The sequence below is a fragment of the Toxotes jaculatrix genome, chromosome 19 (genome assembly GCF_017976425.1).
Source record: "Toxotes jaculatrix isolate fToxJac2 chromosome 19, fToxJac2.pri, whole genome shotgun sequence".
NCBI classification, from domain to species: Eukaryota; Metazoa; Chordata; class Actinopteri; family Toxotidae; genus Toxotes; species Toxotes jaculatrix.
Window position 1 is genome coordinate 19,035,726 of NC_054412.1, and position 22,928 is coordinate 19,058,653.

Sequence of the window (22,928 nt, forward strand, 5' to 3'; positions counted from 1 at the left end):
GGGTCTGAATATTTTTGTAAATGAGATTTCAGTTTTTGATTTTTAATCAATTTGGAAAGATTTCTACAAACATGTTTCTACTTTGTCATGACGGGTTGCTGAGTGTAGAAGTTTCATCAAGTCATCTGGTTAATTAAAGTATAATAATTAAAGTGAGTTTCCTGTCCATGCATCAGAGACGAACATTCACATTCACGCATGAAAACCTGCATCTTTTCACCATTCAGTTTATTTCATAAAGCCTTACTCAATGTCATATACTGTACCTCATTTCCCAATAATTTAGGCAACACTTAGAAACAGTGTTGTGTGTGTGTGTGTGTGGTAAATGAGGCAAAACTCCTGAGGGGAAACGCTGACAGTTCCCTCCTGGTCAGTAAGTTTTAAAAGTAAGACTTGCTAAGTCTCGAACTTTTAAAAACACAATTGTCTAAATGAGAAATAAAATTTGTACATGACCGGATGGAGAAAACAAAAAAAAAAAAAAAAAGAAAAGGTGATTGTGCAAAAATATTTGAGGGATAAGAGACCAAGAAAAAAAAAAAAAAATATATATATATATATATATATATATGACACTGAATCCTTATTTTTGAGTTACACTCCGTTGTTTCGGATGTGAAGCTGGTGGGAAACATTTACATTATCAGCTTACAGACATTCATTCCTCTCAGCCCCGCCCCCCGCCCCTCCTCCTGCCGGAAAGAATTTCATTCAATGTCCATTACAATAAAAATATCCTTTTTTTTTTTTCTTTTTTTTTGCAGATTTTATCCCCCGCTAAATGTTACATAAAACAAGCACTTAAAATGCAGGCAACTTCTAAGGCAACATGTGAACTAAAAACAAACTAGATACTGTATAGGGAATGAGAGGGCATTCCCAGACCAGATAAAATATGTCCTAATCCAAAAAAAAAAAAAAAAAAAAAAAAAAGAAGACACAAGAGCTATCATACAAAGTGAACTACTGAATAGAAAAGACGAAAACATCTACACGCAAAGAAAGAAAGAGGGAAAAAAAAAACAATACTGAAGTCAAAATAAAAAGGGAGTCCACAGCTCTCTGTGTTTGCTCTGGAGAATAGTTGTGTTTTTTTTTTAAGAGCGTGAGCAGATCATCAACGCTTGCAGACCCCGAGCAGTTCCTTTAACTGTGACGTCTGACATGAAGTGCACACATCCCATCCTCCCTCTGAACGGAGTACATCACCTTGAGGAAGTTAAACAGGCACGGCGGCCTGTGGAAGGGGCTCATGCTCACTGATCAGAAAAGGGAGAGGTTAGAGATAAATATGTTGATTTAATGGGTGTGTGTGTGTGTGTGTGTGTTTTATGTCACACTTGTTGCTGATAAGCCTCTTGTCCTGGTTTTCACATTCTGGAGGACGGTGCGGCTCTCAGCTCGACAGAGACGCGCGCCGCCACCGGAGAAAAGGTCTGTCCTGATGCGCTGAGGCGGCGTCCGGGCGTCTGATCAGGACGGCGTGCAGTGATTGTTTGGTCTGCGGTCACAGAATACACTGTGAGGATGTGCAAATGTATGTACAGAGGACGTCTTCCGGCTGGACAGAAGAAGAACGGGTCGAAATGCAACATGCGAGGACACAGTAGAATGCAGGTCTCTTTACAAAGCCGGACTGGGAATAGTGTAATGTATGTGTGTGTGTGTGTGAGTGTGAGTGTGCGCACAGAGCATGAGAGTGGGTAGTGTTATAGTGCAGGGGGCCGGGGGGGGAGGGGGGGGGGAGGGGTGGTAGTGGCTCATATGTCTGTGTCTCATCACGACGTGCCCTGTCTCTTCTGTTGCTGGACCCGGATCAGCTCCAGCTGTTTTTTGCACTTCTGGTAGTATGTGGACAGACTCTTGTTCTCCTCCAGCAGCTTTTTGTGCTCCTGCACCAGACGGGATGTGTTCTGCTGGTCCTTCTCATCTTGGTCCAGTTCAGCAATGAGCTCCTTCCTGCAGAGACAGGAAACGAAGACATGTCAACCTTTTGAACACTAGACTATGTCTGCAGTGTTCAGTCCCTTTACGTACACGACACTCTGCTTACATCCCTCTACTGCATGCTATATCATATACAGCTGGCTGTGAAGTGGTGCTACATATTAAAAAAAAAAAATCCAATGTGAAATTTAGATTTTCTTTTTTTTTTTGGACTGGTTTTCAACACTTCTCAGCCATCGCCATGCTGGGAGGCATCCAGTGAGGTTGAGCTGAGGACTGGACACAGTCCAAGCAGAATTTTAACTGGGAGCTAAAGCTGTGATCGTTCCTCGGTCTACACTCCTCGGATTCGTCCATCCGTCCCCCCTGTGGATTCCAGCGCTCTGTGCTTTCATACAGTGATACAAAGCGCGTCACTTTGCATAGCTGTGAACCTGCTATCTGACCACACTGGCTCTAGGGAACGGTAAATGAGCGTGCAATCATTTTCACATCGAGTCTGGTGTGAAGTGAGCTGACCTGGTAGTAACACATCCCATGTGTGTATGTGGTGGGTGTGTGTGAGTGTGGGCCTGTGTGTGTTAGTCAGACTTTTTTAAGGCTTGATTTCATTTTATTTTATTTTATTTTATTTATTTTATTTTTTGGCTCTGGGACTGATTTCAGGACTCTGACTCTTTTCAAGAAGTATTTTCCTGGACAGTTCCAGGACATTTTCAAAGACGCAAGGCAGGAATGTCAGGTGGGTGGGGGGGGGGGGGGGTGTCACTGCCTAGATTAACAAGTTCCCCTCTGTGGAAAACTCACGGAGCATTTTTATTAGGAACACCATAAAAATAATACCATGCTTGGGCCTCTCTTTGCTCTCAGACAGCCTCATTGCCATTAACAACTTATAAGGTTCATCTTTACATGATGTGCTGGACAGAAACACTGAGCACTGGGTGCAGATTCAGGATAAAGGCATGGTGATCCTGGGAGGCTCATTCCTTCATGTTCTATAAATATGAGTCTTTTCCTGCTTCATTTTTAATATTTTCCTTTGGCGACACCTTGGTAGGGAAGTGTTTGTTCTGCCGAACTTGTGCCAACACACACGCACAAGGAGAAATTTTCTTTCTACACACGAAAAGGAACCGCAGCAACTGAAAAGTGGCTGCTTTGTGCGGCTTGTCTTACTTCCTCTGGATCAGCAGGGCGATCTCGGTCTGCACTTTCAGATATTCTTGGGCCATCTTGCAGTGCTGCTCAAACACAGCCATGGACTCTTTGGAGTTGGGACAGGGAGCGAGGGGCTGCAAATAAAACACAGACGCTGCTGTTAGCGGACATAAAAACAGTGCGCTCCTACATCGCTGCAGAATTTATTGTTAACAGCTGTAAACACACAGTCTGAGCAGATAATAACACAGCCAACACCTCACTGATGATTGTGTGTTTATAACCACAATCCACTTTTTTAGACCGCACCCTGTTTTAAAAGGGAGTCCCTTCATAACTGAGCTGATACTAACAATTTACGATGGACAGAGATCAGCTGCAAAACCACCAAGACATACACTGACTGCTCTGTTTGCTGGAGGCTGACTGGATGGAGTACCTGTAATTGGTGATCCAGGGTGAGATACGCCATGGGAATGGAATTGTCTGAGCCGTTGGTGTCTGAGAAAAGAGGAGAGAGACAGGTTTTATGACTGCACAGGAGCAGTGTTTACCACAGGCCCTTCTCGAGGGAAAACCCTCGAATCAGGACTGTAAATTATAGCTGCTGTGTTTAAAGGGTCACTAACAGGAGTGTCCCATTCCAATCCACTGAAATTAAAGGTGTGCAATTTGATTTTCACTTAATTCTCTGTACCATGACGTCTGACACATGGACTTTAGTGGATGAACACATTCACTGCTACCCCTGTCGACTTTAAGTGACGAGTGTAAACAAGGTGTTAGATCTTTACACTGTGTCTGTGAATGAGAAGCAGCAGCAGCAGCAGCTCCTGTGCTCCTCATGTCTACACAGGATGCATTCAGGAGCAGAGCTGAACTGCAGCCCAACAGAGATTTGGAACATGAAACACAGAAACATGCTTTGGGTGGTGTTTACATGCTGTTAGTCACTAGTTCTGCTTTGGCAGAAGTGCAGTCGCGAGCACCTGTGGGATCCTCAGGAGAGAAGTAACCTCTGCCGCTCGTCTTATCGGGTGGCATCATCCTCACGCTCGGACTGGAGGACCGGCTGCTGTTCCTGCTCCCCTGCAAGAAGACACACGCAGCATGTGAGACATCTGGGAAGCCAATCACAGCTGCTGAGTGTTGGAGTGGGAAAATGTGAGCTGGACCATGACAACAAACAAAAAAAAAAAGATTTTTAGTAACAGTGTAACAGACCACCTCTGATTAAGGTGTTGTTTTTGTTGTAAAACAATGCTGCAGTATTTAACTGTAAGTGAACACAGAAACAGTGACGCTTAGCTCGAGAGCCTGGAGCTTAAATTATTTGTGAAGCCAATTTAAAAAAAAAAAAAAAAAAGAGACAGTAACAGCTGCTAAGTGAGACCCACACAAATTTATTTAAAGATGTGTTTGACATTTGGGTGAATCTGAGGGAAACAGAGGCCTTAAGAAATAACAAATGAAACTAGTAACCTTCATGTTTGAGGAACAGCTGAAGGGCAAAGTAAAGGCCAGGATTTGGAACATACAAAGTTTCAGATAAAGTAAATATATCCAGTTAAATTAATGACAATCCTAACTATGAATAAAAATACTTCCAGCCTCTATTATGTCAATATTTGCTGGTTTTCTAAGCCTTGTGATTTTTTTTGTTGTTGTTGTTTTAGGTTGTTAGTTGGACAAAACACACAATCTGAAGACATCGCCCTGGACTCTGGGAAAGTATGATGGAGATTTCTCACCATCTTCTAGTATTTTATAGAACAAAGGATTTCTGAATTGACTAAGAAAATAACCAACAGTGAAAATAATCGTCTAGTATGCACTGGTACAACAACACATACCATCACATCTCAGGTTAATCCAGAGTTCAAACATATGACTTTCTCTCTCGAGATCTGACTATAGGAATAAAAATAGTAACAAAGAGAATCTGGAGTGGAGGTTGATCCCACAGAAAACACAGCATTATTTATCTTTTTCTGCGACAGTATTTTTGTACAAAGCCTTTATGGTGAACTCTACATGAACTTTGGTTCCACAGCACTGTGGGTTTTCTACTAAACAAATGGAGACAAATGTTTGGGGAAGCAGGAGAAACGCTCCAAACCCAGGAGCTTATTTGAAGCCGTGTGTGTGTGCATAGGGACGAAGCACCATGCTGCTCCTACACTGATGCCTTCATTTTCCCGGAGACGACATATCAAACACGTCACATTCTATGACATCGTCTCCCCAAGGATTTCCCTCTCTCGTCAAAGAAGAGGCTTCCAAGGCTTTTAAAAGACGACATCAGTCAAACATCCACAAGGCGTCACAGGAGGAAAGGAGTGACGAGAGCGGCAAACAAAAACTTGCAGTGCATTAGAAGGGCAGAAGAAACCCCTCTGGTAGGGTTCCAGCAGAGTTAAACTTTGCTTTAGGAATTATTTTAAATAAATGTTGTCTAAAACTCATCACTTGTGCATCATTAATCTCACATGAAAACAGAAAACATGTTTTGAATCAAGCCCCAACGCCCCAAATGTTTGGAATGACCGGTCCTGGGTGTTACAAGTCTGTACCACTCTGTTGTTACTATGCTACATTCTGAGCAGGCCTGTGTACTTGTCTGACTGACAGCTGAACTGGAAGAAGAAGTGAGACACAACGTAAACAAACTTAAGGTCAGACTGGATTGTGCTGAAGAATAAGGACCATGCAATTTAGTATCTAAACCGACCGATGTCGACATTCACAGGCAACTTTTGAAGTTGTGAAATGTGCCACAGCTGACAAGCTAGTTAACCATCTGGCCTGCAAAATTATGTTAGCTATGTTTTTTTGTTTTTTTTTTCTCCTGTGGATGTTTGTTTGGTGGGTGTTTTGGTAGCAAGCTAAGGTGCAACACGAGGCATGTCCACGCGTGTAGGTAAGAGACATTTGCTGGGGAGACAAGTGTGAGTCACAAATTAAAGTGTTGGGCTGTTTTTGTGTTGTGTCACATCTTTCGAGAATCTGAGAGCCGCCTTCTGTCCCAGCCACACACACACACACACGCTCAGATCGGCAAACACTCTGATTGGCTAAGAGCAAATGTGGATCATAATATACATGTACAGCTGCATTCACAGTTTATACTCAGCTCACCTCTGTCTGTCCACACCTCTGCTCCCTCACTCACCCGCTCTGCTAGTTTACTGTTAGCCACTGCACACTGCAGCTCAAACACTAGTGCTACCTACAGAGATGCGAAGCAGCGCACAAACATGCACAACATTCATACAACCTGGCAAATCTGCCATTATAACAGCAACCTGCCAAGGTGCACACACACCTGGCTTTTAAAGGGAATGGGGGATGGCATGGTGATAGGTTTACTGCATGATGCACATCCATGATTAACTAAGAGACTAAGTACAACCCTTTTAAACCATGCACCTGGTGCTGTGACCTTTGTCCCCCCGTTAAACTAGCTAAAGTGGATTTGGACATGTCCTGCATGCACTTTCTCCATGTGCCTTAAACCATGAACTTAGATTGTTACAATAAAGGCTTTGAGTGTTTTCTATTTCAGCTACAATAGACGACAAATTTCCAAGAAGTGGACCTAATCAGTGCTGCACAGCCCATCTGCTGTTCATTTCCAGTATCTGTCTGTGTCTTACCTGGCTGGACTCTGTGCTGATGCCTGGCAGATCCTGCACGGAGCGACGCCTCTGAGGTTCGCATGTGGCTGTGGACGGGAGGAACAGACAGGAGAGAGAATGAGATGGAGAACAGTCTGCGGGTAGTAACGGCAGGGGAGCGAATCTGGTGTTTGCTTGTGGGTAGAAGTGGATCCAGACCCACAGAGCCACACAGGGACAGCTGCACTGATTTACCCATTTACTTCCTGGCCTGTGACCACAGAGCTGAAAGCACCCAGCCGCACCGACAGCACGCAACACACATACACGCCAATCACTACGGACCAAATCTATCCACAGATACAGCTGAGCCTGCTTATGTGATGGGTTCGCACTGATTGGCTGGTTTAGGCTATGGGTAAGTGCTGAGGTGAGGACTGAGACGAGGTCCCTGGGACCTGGCAGGTACTGTACTCCCTACTCATCACTCATGTGTCTGCTGCCCAAGTAAACACCAGGGTCAAACTAACATCCCTGAGGTCTCACCTGTAGAGTATCAGCAGATGATGGTATAACCTGCTCTGTAGGCAGAGGAGAGTAAGGGCCCTGGGGCCCCTACTCTCCTCTGCAGCTTTTATTTTCTATCTTACACACCAACATGAGTGAATGTAACTACAAAGATTGATGCCAAAGATGATCAAACATTGACTGACTTTTGTTCACTGCCCCCAAAGTATTTCTACGTTGTCATCAAAGTTAATCTGAAGATTCTGATCTGTGTTCAACATGAACCACACTGATTGTGACTCATAAGTAGGACTGTTGACGACACTGTGACTGAACTTAACTGAATCATACAGCATATCACTGCTGCTGAACGTGTTTCATGTTTCTACTGAAGACCAAACACAAAAACCACAAGCACTCCCAGGTTTTGCATTGCAGAAATATGCAAAATCACGTGTAAAGTCATGTGTACTGAGACTGCACAAGGTTTTTTTTTTTTTTTTTTTTCCATGTTGTGTGCATTTCCCAACTTTGCATGACCTGGAACTGATTGTTTCATACTTACTCACAGAACTGGAACAGATAAGTGGGCTTATCTGGTCTAGGTGGACTATAAGCTGTCTACAGCACAATGACACAAGACACGAAACACAAGCTTTACACATACACAAAAGAACAGAACACGAAGCACATATTTGATCCTGACTGTCTGTAACTGTTGTTGCAATATTTTGGGTGGAAAACTCAACCTGCAAATCTGTTTGCCATTAAACTGAACTGAATTTTAATTCTTTTAATTCTTAATTTATATATCTACAGCTGGATACATGCAGCTTTAACAAACTTCGGCGGCTGAACTAATTATTAATTAAACTGGATGCCAAATCTGGACTTGCCGTCGCTAATTTTCAGTTGTTACTTGGCAGGGGTGTAACGATACAGGCAATTGTGCCTAACCATTCAGCATAGGATGTTTTCTTCAGTTCTGTGCACCACATTAGGCTGTGTAAAACCTACCTGGAAGGCTTTGGCAGTGGGACAGGACAGCATTCTTGCATTTTGACACTTTTATAGAAAGTGCCTTTGCATTTTATGCCTCAAATTGCCCCTTTTAGGATGAATAAAGTATTTGTATGATCCACTGCTTCAGCAGCTGCTCTCACCACCTATGGATGGACATAACCTGATAAAGAATACTTGATGCTATTTTATTTTTACCCAAATATTAGAAATGCTGAAAAAAATGGAAGATATCAACAGTGATTCACAGAGCTATAAAACAAAAAAAAAACCCTCATCAGCTGTAAGTCTCGTCTGAGCATAACTGTTGAACTGAAAGTGAAAAGCTTAAAGATGGTGAAATAAAGAATATATGTGCTGATTTCTCATCCTGTGTTAACTGTCCATTTATCTTTTTATACGACAGTTTATTTGTATTTAAGTATTGTATTTATATTTAAGTCTGAGTGCTGTAATTTGTTACAGTAAGAATTACAGCTCAAAGGGTGCCAATTAATGTTTACTTCAAAAAAAAAAGAGAGAAAAAATATTTCTTAAGTTTGTTTCGATTTCCCTGCTGTACTTGAAAAATGCACCGTACCGTGACCCCCATACCTGAGGCACCTATCGAACTGTGGACTCTGAATACCGTTACACCCCTACTCAATGGCCGCCATGGATTTGTGTGCTGGGGAAAAGGCCTGGTGTCCAGGTGTGCACATGCAATGATAAGTGCCCTACCTTTAACAGCATGCACCAGCTGACTCCTTTAGTCACTGGATTAAATTAGCCTCTCATTCAAAGTGTCTCACATGGCTCCAAAATAGAAGCCTTTTCTGTCATCCAGAGCTGTCCCCAGTCCTTTCATCCGTATCTCTGCTTGTAATAATAGCTCTGACCTTCAATCTGAGAGAGATTAATCAAAATGACTTTTTCAAAGTTAATGGATGTAAAGAGAGCAAAAGGGGGGAGGGGGGGGGGGGGGGTGCCATGCTTTCGTGCTGTCCTCTATGCATGAAAGGCAAGGACAAATGCAGAGAAGTGGTGCGCTGATTTACTCCTGCTACCCATGATCTACTGCAGCCAAGCCAGAGAGATGACAGGGCCATGAGTTAGGAAGCTTATCTCACGTGTGACACCTGATGTGATGCAATATACTGATTGGTTTTCCTGAATTCAGCCGTTTGGCTTTCACTGACACGCGTGATAGGAAGCGCGTCAGATGAATTAGCTGGAAGTAGATTTTGGGTATAAATAGGTGGTAACAGATGAGAAAGCTTCACGTTTAACTCATGTTCTGTTTCTGCCACTTAAAACTCAAGAGAGGGCAGAGAGACATAAAGGCAACTCTGATGTGTGTTACTCCAGGAACTGCTCGATCCCATGGTAAATTTCCCACTTTAGCAGCATACAGCAAATTTAGTGAGAATGAAAATACTATGAGGGCTTTCATATGGAGTGACACACAGGAGCACAGCAACCCACAGGCTCAGCCAAAGCCAGCTCCACCCAGTCACCAGGATAGCCCAGTGGTCCAGTGATACCTGTGACGACGATCTTGGGGACATCCAGAATGGTGCCGAATGACGCGGTTTTACGGTGGCCTCGTTTATACTGTGGGCGTGCTGCGAAAAAACACATACACACACACACATACAGCTGCGTACACAACAAGCATGCAGACTAAGACAGACTGGAGGCCCACAGCTGGACTGGAAATGTAGGCCACACACATGCAAGAGCATACGGTGTATGCGCAAGGGCAGCATGCACCCCGTCCATTCCAGACGCTGTGGAACGGTGCTGCGTGAGGCTGCCGGCAGCCACTGGTCTACAGTTCTCAGCACAGACAACAGCATGCATGGATTACAGGAACACTCTCATTAAATTTAACAACAAAAACAAACTGACAGGTACTCAAATCAAAACTACATGAGGGAACTCCTGAGGTTTAATTTCACCATGACAGCCCTGGTGAGTCTGCTGCTTTCTATCAGAGCCTTTGAAGGAGGGGGGCGATGGTTGACAGCTGGGTTTGACAGGCCTGGGTGTGTTTTGTGTGAGGATTCGATCTTTACCTCAAAGTGATGAAAGCACATGACAAAGAATCTGACTCAGGTGCTGGGGCAGCGGCTTCTTGTGGATTCAAAAAGGCCTCATTCCAACAAGACTTGCCTGGACAATAACACTGCATGCCTTTCCTTCCAACTTTGTTTATCAAATATAAAATTAAAAAAAAATAACATCATGCCAATGGGCCTTGACCAGCTGTTCTTCCTGCTTTTCATGTTTTGATGTTGTGATATGTAATGTGTGGCATTACCTGCAGGTGCAAATGGCATCTTGGGCTCCAGCTCTGACAAGTCAGTACTCATTCTTTTGCTGTCAGATGATGCCAGGCACTGAGTCCGTGCAGGCAGACTCTCAACGCTGCCCCCCCTGGACAAAGGCAGAGTCCTCAATGGGTCTCCCTAAAAGAAGAGAGGAAACTTTCACTACAGGAGGCTGTTTTAATATGATATATTTTTTGAGAAATGTGAAGGATGGCCAAACCTTTGGCTTGAAGTGAGGCGCAAACTGAGGGGTAATCTTGATAGTGTCGTTGCTCCCTTGAGAATCACTGTGCTCCATGTTTGCATCACTTTTGTTGCTTGTGCTGGTGCCAGTGTAGTCCAGATATGAACCTGTTATTCCCCCAAAGTCACAGGACAGAAGACAAGTTTTACAGATCCTTTCTAAACCATGGTGCCTTTCCTCTTATTTTTGTGGCGTTTTCTTTTTCTTGTGTGTGTGTGCTCTTTAAATTTAGAAAAAATACATTTTTATTGACCCTAATAAAAATGTAATCTCTCCAACAAAATACTGACATTTATTGAGCAAAAAATATATTATATCAACAAACACCCATGAATGGTAAAACCGCATACTACAACAATTCAAAATATCTGTGCTTTCAACCCATGCATCTTCACAGTCCCTTCCCTTTCTGCATCACCATCCCTCACACCATTGTTCACACAATGTGGTGGCACAGTTTGATCCAAATAATGTGTAATAGTAATATCTCTGTGATGAGATCTCTCAGTTGTCTTTGAGACTGACAGCTTTTGCGTGTCACGCTGGCCTTCACGTGTGTTTCTGCAGTGGTGTATCATATTAGGGAAACACTGCACCCATACTGCACTGGTGTATCCCAAAGGTTTGAAGATGACTCCTGTACCTGTACTAGTTGCTGAGTTGCTCTGTCCCTCATCTGAGTACTGGTATGGATACTGCAGGGGTTCATCAGATCCTGGGAAGTACTGCAAAAAAAAAAGAAGAAGGTTAAGTAAGGCTGGATTTAATTGATTCCTTATGAAAGAAAAAGTGGGTTTTATTCCAACACAATAACTGATAACTAACTAATAAGCTTCAGTTCTTTTTCGTCCATGAGATGTCAGTGTGACTAATGATGAGAAATTTGAAATAAATCTCACTGGGCAGTAGCTTGACAGCGCGTAGCTGAATAATGGGAGTGCAATCTAATGCCTAACAGACACACAAGCACTGCATGCATGGGATAAGAATTTCCCACGATAAGGTGTTGTGGTGTCACAGACTGTAAACGAACTTCGAAGGAATGTTACCAGATACATTAAAAAGAAAAAAAAGTTCAAACAGAAGTGTGGTACAAGATATGACATGTGACATACGAGCAGAAGAAGAAGTCTCTACTAATAACGCTCAGTCACCACAGCTCTCCTCAATCTTGTAACAAAAAGTTATGTGGAGCCAGGCTGAATTTACATGATGATGTAACTCATATTCAACATTGCTCCCCTGCTGCTCAAGTGACTTTAAAACGAGTTCGAAACGCTGTGGTGAATCTGCTGAAGTCCATACTTTACAACTGGTTACTGCTTCCTGTATCACTATATACTACACGCAGCATTAAAACATTCATTCACTGGCTCTGTTTTCATTCTGCTCCCTGTGATTTAACTATCTGGTCAGGTTTATTGATTCATTCGCCCCAGTTTAATGGAAGCAGTATGTGGGGGACAGATTACCCTCATTAGATGAGTCATGATCTTCACTATCTCCTCCATGGAAGGCCGCTGAGAGGGGTCTTTAGACCAGCAGCGAGTCATCAGACTCTCGATGGGCTTGGGCAAATTTTTGATTAAAGGAGGTCTTGTACCTGGACGTTAAAAAAAAAAAAAAAAAACAGAATAAAATAAGTAATTTCTCACACACAGTCGAAGGAACAAATAACTTTTGGCATCACACAAGACAAGCAAAGAAATTTTTCAAATTTATGCTTAATTCCCTGTCTCCTGCTGCTGGAGCCAGTAATGACTCAGGCAGGAAGATTCAGTGGTGAAAAATATCAAACTTGTCCCCAGGTATTATTAGTGTCCCATTAGTATTCTCCTCCATCCATCTCTGTATTAGAATAAACTGCAGGGAGTACTGCGGAGTCTTTCAGCTGCTCTTTTCTGCCAGGCTCTTTACTCTCAGAAGGCCTAGCTGGGCAGGCAATGTCTAAGGACTCACAGTGGCTGACAGCTGGACATGGCCTTTGCTCCCTACACCCCACCGACCCCCCCCCCTCCCCCCCTCCCCTCCAGAGCAGTCAGTGACTCACCGTTGTGCACAGCCCACATAATGCGAAAAGCTGGTCCTCCAATTTCATCAAAGGGCTTCCTGCGAGTGATCACCTCCCAGAGAATGATCCCCCAGCTGAACACATCACACTTCTCGCTGTAATTGCTGCCTGCAAGTACAGAGGAATCCACAGCAACACTTAGGCCCTTTGCAAATAGAGAAAAAAAGGCTCCGTTTGACATCACCGACTGACTGATAAAGGTAATTCTCTGTGGCACATTAGAGATGAGAAGGAGGATGTGCTAGGGAGAGCGCAGCGGCTTTTATCTCGTCTTCGGCTTTCAGAGGGGAGGAGGGGGAGGAGGAGGAAAATAAGGGAGCGATTTTACCGAGGAACGGCTCCTGTATTGCTTAATTACTGGGCCTATTACTGCGGCATTAAAGTGAACATCACACACCTACTTTAAAGTTGCTGCGCTGAGGCATTCTGGTAACACTTCACACTGATGCAAATTAGTTGTAAAGGGTTCACTGAGAGGGCAGGAGTGAGCTGTTTAGTTGCATGGCAGCCTTGTAACTTTCCTCCAAAAACAAGATAATGACAAGGGCTTAATTCATCTTTCCTGCAACCCCCCCCCCCCCCCCCCCCCTCCCCCCCCTCCCCTCGTTAAGAACATGCCTCATCATTTAGAAATACATTAGGCTTCTGGCTGAATGAGAACACAAATTCTACACCGCCGTCTCCCGGGGGAAATAAAGTCACCAGCATCGCCCCATTCATCTTCTCACTATGCTTAGGAGACTTCCATAAATAAAGCAGGAGAGTAAGGCGGTTGATGATGAATCAAGAATTAGTGCTTCCACGCTGGGAGCACTGACCTGCAGATAAAGGTATAGTCAGCGACTCAGTACACTTCTGGTCAAATTCAGCGAGCATCTCCTCACTGTCCACCAGCGGCCTGTTCTGTGTGTCCAAATAAATACTTGGAATGCCGCTCATACTTGCCTTCAAATACCTCTGGGGCCATCCATGCTGCACTTCCTTTGTTGTTGGTCATGTGGGTCTGAATGTCGCAAGCTGTTCCAAAGTCACATATCTTCAACACGGTGCCGCCTGCCACTAGAAGTAGACTGTCAAAAAGAAGGTCAGAAATAAACACCATTAAGAAGCTTGCAGCATGGAAGGATCATTATTTTGTTAAAACACTGTTAACATTCCAGGTACAATGCACTAGTTCCCAGTCTTTATGATTTGTGACCCATTGTCACAGAGATTAATTCAAATGTGGACATAGGAGGGTTGATAAGTTCGTGGCCTAAGGCAGAAGGAGATGAGCTATACAGCTCTGGTTACATGCACGTGCACTTCAACTCTTTGAGCGATTATGCAGAAAGTTTGAAGTGAATAACTTCTGTGGTGTTTCTGTTTTGGCTAAGTAAAAACTGGAAGTCAGCACTGTCTGAGAAAATGGACAACATTGGTTAGTGAAGTCATCCGCTCACCCGCTACTTCTGTTTCATGGGTTTATCAGCCAAAGAGGCTCTTGGCCTAATTTTACAACTTCCTGTTGGTCCAACACACTGACTTCTACAAAGAAGGGATCCGTATACTCCACGGCTGCTGGACTGAGTGTGTGAATGTGAAAAATGAAAAAAGGCCACAAACTTGTCAATCACCCCTTTTGAACAGAGAACTGTTGACCCCCCAAAAATCTCAGATTCTTCTTAAAGAAATATTAAAGTGTCCTGTATTTCACAATTGAAGTAGAAACAACAAACACACTTACTCCTTTAATCATCTTCTCAAACCTAAAGATTCAACTGACCTACAGATTAGAACCCACTGGGCTAACAGGCTGAGGTAACATCTTTGAATTAAGCGATATTCCAAATACAAAAGCTCTATGTACCTTAATTTGAGTAATATATCAGTATATTAACGCAGTCTCATCACAGACAAAAGAAGTGCAAGTACAGGCTTGGTAGTAACTCTGGGAAGAATCATTAAATAAGAGTATATCCTTAAATAAATTTGTGTTGACAATTTGTCACAATGTGTGACCTTATTTATTCCTGGAAACTCCACAGCAGTTCTCCAGGAAACACACCAGCTGGTCATTCCCACAGAGTCCTGCCAGGAGCTTTCTTTCCGTCAGAGCAGAGTAAACAACCTCTGGGATCTAGATATTCTTCAGTAATGCTGTTACCGGGTGTGACTGATAAAAGAGCAGTGTTTAAGAAAAAAAAAAAAGAATAGGGTTGAGTTGGTGGAGGCCTGCTGCATCAAGTACTGCTGAGAAAATAAATGTATTCTCTGTCACAGCTATCTCCAGGTAAACAGCAGAATCAAGGTCTCAGTACTCTTCAAACATACTGAATTGTGTGAGGTGTCGTGTCATTAACCCACATTTAAAAGTAAAGTATAAAGTGTTTATGCCTGAATGGTCGCCTGTTGTCACAAACAGCAGGGCACAACACAATGATTCATAAAATCATTCCCGTGACAAAACTATCTACTAAATAAACTGCGTTCACGTCATGTGTATGCTTTGTCACTGCAGTGGTTTCATTGAAACGACTTTTCATGTGTTGCTAATGGTGGTCTGAACACATCTGACCTTATTTATCACCTTATTTTACACACCTACAACAAAACCGAGTACACCTGTGTACAATATCTTTAAAATGAATACAATTTCATTTGAAGAATGAAATGTATGACTAATTAAACTGTAATGGAAGATCCATATTTAAGAACCAATGGCAACCCTTCATTAGTGAGAAAGTGTGTCTGCCTTTGCTTTTGATGGCAGACTCAATCTTCCTGGGCGTGGATGATATCAGTCTTCCACAAATCTGTGGAGAGATGTTCTGCTTTTTCTTCACAGGTGATTCTTTTCAGCTGCTTTGATGGAGCGGTTTCATTTTTCTGCCTCCCTCTTTAAAATATTCACGCTCTGTTTTATAAGAAATGGTTTTCTTCTTGGACACCATCCATAAAATGTTTGACTTCATGCAATGTCTTTTGCACTGTCTCATCAGTCACTGAAACACTAATTTCCACAGATAATCCTTGAGGCAAGTCAGAGGCACTTACTTTTTTTTTTTCCAATGCAAGGTTGTGTAAATATGAAATGTGAATGTGAATTGTGCATGGCATCGTTTTTGAAGAACGCCCTCTGTTATTGGTAGTATAGCTCTTCCTATACCTCCTGGCCATTTCTGGGACTGTGGTTCTACTTATGTTCAGTAGCTTACTGATGTTCTTGTATTCTCTTCCACCTCTGAGTCGTCTCACAGTCTGGTTTCCTACTTGTTCAGTTCCTCATCATGTGGAGTCATGTTGCATTAGACACAACACAGACCAAAACAAGGCTGTGGTGTTCACAGGTTGTTGTATCACCTTGATCATGCAATTAGCTTCATTTGGAAATCACAGGTGGACTCAGCCTCGCTACACTGAGGTTTATCTAATCTGAAAGTGGAAGATGACGCTGTTTGAATCATTTAACATTTTCTGATGTTGCACAGCAGTGTACTCAGTTTTGTTGTGTACTGTATCATCTGGCAACTTAAGAGATTAAAAGCATGATACACGTTCACATAGTCTACTTTTCCCTGACCCTGTCTTTCAGCGTTTGCATGGTTTTTTTCTTTTAAACATTCTATTATCAACCAGGTTAACGATATAACAGTAGTTAAAGTGATTTGTGATGATGTGTTGAGAAACTAGTGCATTTCTGGCTCATAACATGAGACAGCCTGATGAACAACATGAACTAATTTAAACTAGTAAAAGGAATAAGGCCCTCTGTTGGCACAGTGAACCTGGAGACAAGAGAGTGTAAGGTGAGGAGGAGCATACTTGGGTGGCTTGAGGTCCCTGTGAATGAGAGCCTTTGGTTTCATGCCATGGAGATAGGCCACGCCTTGGGAACACTGTAAACACCAGCTCATGGCATGGGAAGCAGTGTAATAGGGGAGGGGTTCAGCACCATGCAGCACTGTGAACAAGAGAGCACAGTCACGACCACCGCCACAGATAATAAATGTTCAGAGACGAACCAAGCAGAAAGCAAGCCCTTGTAGGGATTCATGACACATTCATACACACTGAAACACCAAACACAAAGACATAACACACAGGGTTTTACTACCTTATTTGTATAGCTTCTGTACCTAATTTATTCCAGGAGAGTAAACTGAGAATATATTGCTCAAAAAACAGTATTCAAAATTCAACTGAATAACATCAAAGTTATGGCATCACAGTGCAGCTCCCAGGAGTAAGTCTGGTACAGATTCAGTAACTGGGGAGGACAGGTAAACAGTGATGCACAGGAGAAAGCCCGTTAAAATAAACTTAAAACTAAAATAAATCAATCTGAATCTCCTGGGAATGACAGTTGTTCCCATCACTGATAGATAGAAAAAACATATATAAAGCCTATTCACAGTATGAAACACATATCTTAATTACCCGCAGTGATTCTTTCAGAGCTAAAAAGCCTCTAACTGAATGTATAAACAATGGCATTTGAAGGATTAATCCTAGTTTGTTACAACATGGGTCTCACTTTTGATCATTTTCCATCATTTCAATCAGTAATGATCACACTCACCAAAATAATTGCTAAGGATAGCAACATCACTACATCAAGTCAGACACTCACACAGGTTTTAAATGAGGCGACAGCTCAGCCAGATTATATAAAACCTCTATATTTGGAGGTAAATTACCCAAAATGTCAATAATATGCTATTATGTTTCTAATGTTTACAGCACAACAGTGTGAGTAATTGGTCATCTGTTTAAAAAAAAGGGTTTGGCTAACACAGCAGTTGTTTAAAAATTTGCTGTCTGCTCGTGTTTTGCATTTTTGGAAATGCAGTCTTATTATTACGGACAGTAATGATAGTCAGAGCTAGGAAAACCCAAATGCCATAAACACAACTACATTTTAACTTGAAACAATAAAATGCCAACTGTATTTTAAGAACTGTGAGTAATAAATTGGATGATCCTGTTTTAAGTGTGGTCAGGCTTAGTGGTCCATTCGGACAGACTAACCTTTCATCAGTGTTTGCAGTCATACTTTCACCTCCTCCAAGTCCTATGATGCTGATTTTAGCTGAACCACTGGCACATATTTATCTTTGGTAAGAAAATAATTAGGGCTGTCCCCTAAAAGTCAATGAGTTAATGCTCAAGTTAAGAAGACCCCAACTTGACCTGCATTCTGTGCACATTTTTTTTATAGCTGACTGACAGTACACAGATCATTGCAGGAGAAACAGCGCGGCAGGCTGTAAACTTTGCAAACCAAGTATTCGCATGAGGCAGGACAGCGCAGCTCATTTCTGTTGGCTGCTCTGATTCTCTCAGGTCTAGCATCTGGCTGACAGCGCTGGCAGCAGCCCGGCAGGAGAGACACTTGGCGGAGCAATAGGATTCCATAACTGAGCTATGAGCACAACGCCAGCTTTTACTTTCTCTATGTGGAAATCGAATGTGTTCACATTTTACATGATGAACAAAGGCATGAAAATATGAGTTAATACGTTTCTTCTATTTGTAGATAAGGTTTAAAGAAGAAAAGACATAATAAAGTTGAATGTTTATCATAATGAAAAACAGAAATAAGAAAAAGCATGAACCCATGGACATTAAGCAATAAGCACCTCACTTTTCAATTAATAGAAATAAAAGCGCCGACTTGGGGACAGCCGTAGGCGTTATAGTATTACTGCACATTGTTGTTTGCTACACCTCACTAGGTCCATTTGGACGTTTATTGCAGGATCAAACAAAGCTATACAGCATGTCACTGGGCAAGGCTACTCGATAAAGGAGTTGGACAAGTGACTGGACATGCAAACAGTGGGACGGTCAACTGAACAGGGCTGCTTCTCATGTCTGTGCAAGGCTGTGTTCATTTCACCACTAGCAAAGTGGAACAAGTGCCATCGCTGGTAATACAACAGTACTGTTCTCTCACACAACATGTAGACTCACCATTATACAATGACCCGCCTTCAGCATATTCCATCACCAGGCAGACCTGGAGAGAGAGAGAGAGAGAGAGAGAGAGAGAGAGAGAGAGAGAGAGAGAGAGAGAAATCATCACCCAGACAGACAAGACAATCATATGAAACTACAATACCAACACTAGTGAACTGGAGCATCAGTGTGGCTGTGCAATTAAGAGAGCATAACAAATAATGACGTTTCAGTTAACTTACAGGACTATTGCAAGAACCATACAACTTCACAATGTTGGGGTGATTCACACGTGAAAGCTGCCGGAGCTGAAGACAAACAGGAAAAAAACGTTACGCACAATTTCACTTAAAAGAATGCCGTTCAACAGCTTGAGTACATAACTATATAACACCCACTTATGTTAGAAAGCAGGTCATGAACGTTAACATGTCTCAGAAAGCTGAACCACAACAGACTCCTGCCTGGTGATAATGATACTGATAAGCTAAAATCACTGCCAACCACACCACAGCTGTAGTCTTGAGTCCTGAGTCCACCCTGAAGACCACCTGCTCCATCGCGCTCCCCCGGATCTCAAACTACAGCAAGTGCTGCTGGATGACAGAGGCCCACAGGTGTGCCTGAATACATGACGCTACTCAGTTTGTTCATTCAGTGGCAGCTGATAATAACCATTCATGTATCAGCTCAGAGTGGCGGGATGGAAAAACCGGAAACATCTGAATTTATTGTTTTGCCCTCCTCATTTACAAACATGAGATTATTAGACCTCTAAAAATAGTACTGTCCAGTGCAAGACCCCCACTAAGACCTCAATTATACACACAGTGGATGTAGATGGTTTTTGACAGTTACATGTGTGTTTGAATAATAACAACAATAATAAAAAGCCTTTCTTTAACACTTTGTATTATAATATATATTTCTCAACAAATTTTCAAGGCTAGTCCCCAGATCGCCCCTCAGCCTAACACCACCTCTGCTCTGCTCTACTACTACTGATGACATAGATGTGATGTGTTGATCAGAGCTTGACTGAGTAAGTCAAATAAACATAATGTAGCAGTGAGAAAAATCATGTTCAGGGCAATGACTACAATACCTCAACAATAAAGGCTTTCCTCTCTGATTCACTCTCAATGGTCTTGATTGCAACATCTTTGCCTTTCCATTTGGCTTTGCAAACAACCCCAAAAGCTCCTCTGCCCACCACCTGAAAACAAACAGATTAACAAAATAGTTCATTCTAGGTTTTAAGTTTGCACCTATATCTTCTGAAAGTTCATTCAAAGCATTAACTGAGTCATGTCAGATTCAGGGACATGGACCACTAAAACAAACATAACCTACCTCCTCAACTTCAATGTCCTCATAGTTTATTTCTTCAAATGGGTATCCAGGAGGTGTTTCAAGCATATCGGCGGATGGCAACGTTAGAGACATTACTAGCTAACGTCAGCTAGTAACTCACTGTAAAGAAAGCAAATTACAGGCAAAACGACACAGGTGTTATGTTAACGTCTAATCACAGTTAAATTCAGCACATGGATACGCAGACTTGATTCAAGACAATTATCAGTTATCACAATGATAGTACTGCATTGTGTCGTTGCGCACTAACATGGCTTAATAACATAAAAATTATATTTGCTGCTTAGAAAATAGCAGCACGGTGAGTTGCACAGTCTGCTGCGAGCTGTCAACCGAGGTAGAGCAGCATAGCATTAGCGTTCTGTCTGTACTGTATGATACAAACAACCAGCTGGCTAACCGAGTAGCTTAACTGGCAGGGCTAACTGTGGCTGCCCTAGAAAACCTCACTGAAAGTCAATAGGGATCAAAATTAGCATTTGGCATACGTGAGGCTAAGTTACAGGCCTATAGCAACACTGCAGACCGCTGACGACCGCAGTTTAATATTATCATGCCACAGTCGCAAGTAAAAACAAGATACCTAAGGCCTAGGCTATATTAGCTAGCTAGCTTGCGTTAGCTGGCTGGCCTGGTTGCTAACGCTAGCTACCGGGACTTATTAGCTTAAACAATCCAACCCTTCGCAGTTGACTTGTCACCAGTGCCGGCTCTCTGGACATGGGGATATTTTCTACTATTCATGTACGGAAAACCGAAGAATAACGTCCATTTCTAAAAATATTCTTTCTCTATCCACTTGATAGCGAAACATAACTTTTTCATAACTCGTCTAGCTAGCTTGCTAGGAGTGTATTTTTATTCTTCGCAGGAGCAGCTCCATCAGGAAGTGTGTGCGCACTGCAATTCTGTCCCCTGCACACTAAAAGAGGAGCTCTCCTTCCAACCTCTTAAAAAAATTTTTTTTCTTTTTCTTTCTTTACATCGTCGATAGAACCATATTGTAGTCAACAGTATTGTAAACAAGTCAACACAACTTTAACTCGTTGATCCAGCTTTGTGAGCAGAACCAATGAGCAAACCAACCAATCAACTCTTTTCCTAATGTTATTTTTGAATAAATTATAAATCAATAATTATTCAGGTTTTCTGTACTTTTCTTTTCTTTCAATATTTTGAATTTGAACGAACTTTTTGCAGATTCTTGCATGTTCACTCAAACATTCACTGTAACAGTGGACTTGTTGCTCTTACTATACACTTCGCCACGGTTTGGAGGGAAATAGTGTACTTTTTACTCAGTTACATTTTACTGAAAATTATAATTACTCATTTCATTCATACATTTCCAATTAAGATTTTAGTACAAAACAAATGATCATGTTCTCAAATGTAATGTTTGTTATAAATTGAACTATCCAGCAGAATATAAGGTAGTTAAAGTAATTCTGTCTCAGACAGTTTCAATGGTGCTTGCATGATAGTACCCAATATTATAATACATGATGATATTACACTGATAAGGTACTGCCTAATGAGTGGGTTTTGAGTACATTCTGCTGAAAATTCTGTACTTTTAATGAAGTAAAATTTTGAATGGATGACTTTCATTAAAAGATCTACATACTTTCTCACTACTGCTAGATCATAATCCATTTGTTATATTTTGTTTTTGTACTGAAAGTTTCTGTTCATTTTGTGGTAACAGCCAGGTAAGTTTGTTTGTTTGTTTGATCTTCTTTGAGAGCTTAGACTGGCTCATCAATCATTGTATAATTGTAGCATGTCTCCGTGAGCCTCTGAACAACATGGGATGGACTACTAAACTTGAATTTTGTCACTTGACTTTAGGTTAAATACAACTGAGAGCACTTTTGAGTCTTTCTCTGTGGACTTCTAAGTTCAGAGGAAGTTCTGCTGACCTTTGATGTAACAATTTAGCCTCGCAAGCAAGACCCTCTTTGACCAGGCTGGTTACACTTGTTACTTGTAATGTCAAAATTACATTTGTGAGGAGGGATGTTATATAAACACAGCACTTCACGAATGCTAATTACATGCTCCACTCACAGGGAGTAATAAGCAAGTTCCCAGTGGAGGCTTTCCAAACCACTAGGCAAGCACAACTCATACTAATGAGCATGAACTAATTTGTTGTGATATTGAACAGAGGGTTGTTAATAGCAGGAGCCATCTCGCTCCCCTAAAATAATTATTCTAATCGCTCATTTCAAAGGTGATTAAAATGTTCTCACCTGGCAGTTTTTCTGGGACTGCCTGCACCGGCATATGGTTTGGGACCTGTGGTCAACAGGAAATTGCATGTTTGTTTACGCTCTCAGCTGCCTAAAATCTTTGAAGAGTCAGACCTGATGAACCACTCTCCTTCTGGACAGGTGACATGGACTGCTTGCAAAGGAGGCGTCCTTGCTGCATGTGGCATCTCTATGCAGCAACGTGACGAGAGTGATGAAGTTGAGTAATATCCTACAATACCAAAGTGACATTTACCAGCTGGGAATGGAATTTAATGTGATCTTAGATCTGAGAGGAAAAAGTAGAGTTGTCTTCAGGGTTGTACGATGCATTCAGGAGCTCCTGCTGCCATGGAAAGGGGAAGGACACAAAGAATCGTGAAAACCAGAGTGACAACTCACACTTTCAGTCTCTCCTAAAAGGCATAAAATTAAAACATCAGAAGGTGTAAATATAAATAGCACTGTTATTATTAT

At 42.1% G+C, this 22,928-nt stretch overlaps 1 protein-coding gene across 3 annotated transcripts; it reads right to left on the bottom strand.

Moving 5' to 3' along the window:
- Positions 1-211: 211 nt before the first annotated feature.
- map3k7 (mitogen-activated protein kinase kinase kinase 7) lies at positions 212-21,101 on the bottom strand. 3 transcript variants are annotated; one of them, XR_005896451.1, is made up of 19 exons: positions 20,877-21,101; positions 20,176-20,295; positions 19,928-20,038; positions 19,065-19,130; positions 18,838-18,883; positions 16,687-16,825; positions 13,828-13,952; positions 12,862-12,990; positions 12,284-12,414; positions 11,455-11,536; positions 10,788-10,918; positions 10,558-10,705; positions 9,779-9,859; positions 6,768-6,835; positions 4,101-4,200; positions 3,551-3,612; positions 3,130-3,245; positions 1,647-1,962; positions 212-1,608 (listed from the first exon to the last, which is right to left on the bottom strand). XR_005896451.1 is itself a non-coding variant. In XM_041064160.1 (18 exons), exons 2-18 carry the CDS (start codon positions 20,266-20,268, stop codon positions 1,782-1,784), a joined length of 1,809 nt encoding a protein of 602 aa, XP_040920094.1. In that variant the 5' UTR covers positions 20,269-20,295; positions 20,877-21,101; the 3' UTR covers positions 212-1,781. The 3 variants fall into 3 exon arrangements, 1 of the variants encoding a protein (XP_040920094.1); XR_005896452.1 differs by lacking the exon at positions 9,779-9,859; XM_041064160.1 differs by having other exon boundaries at positions 212-1,962.
- Positions 21,102-22,928: the final 1,827 nt, after the last annotated feature.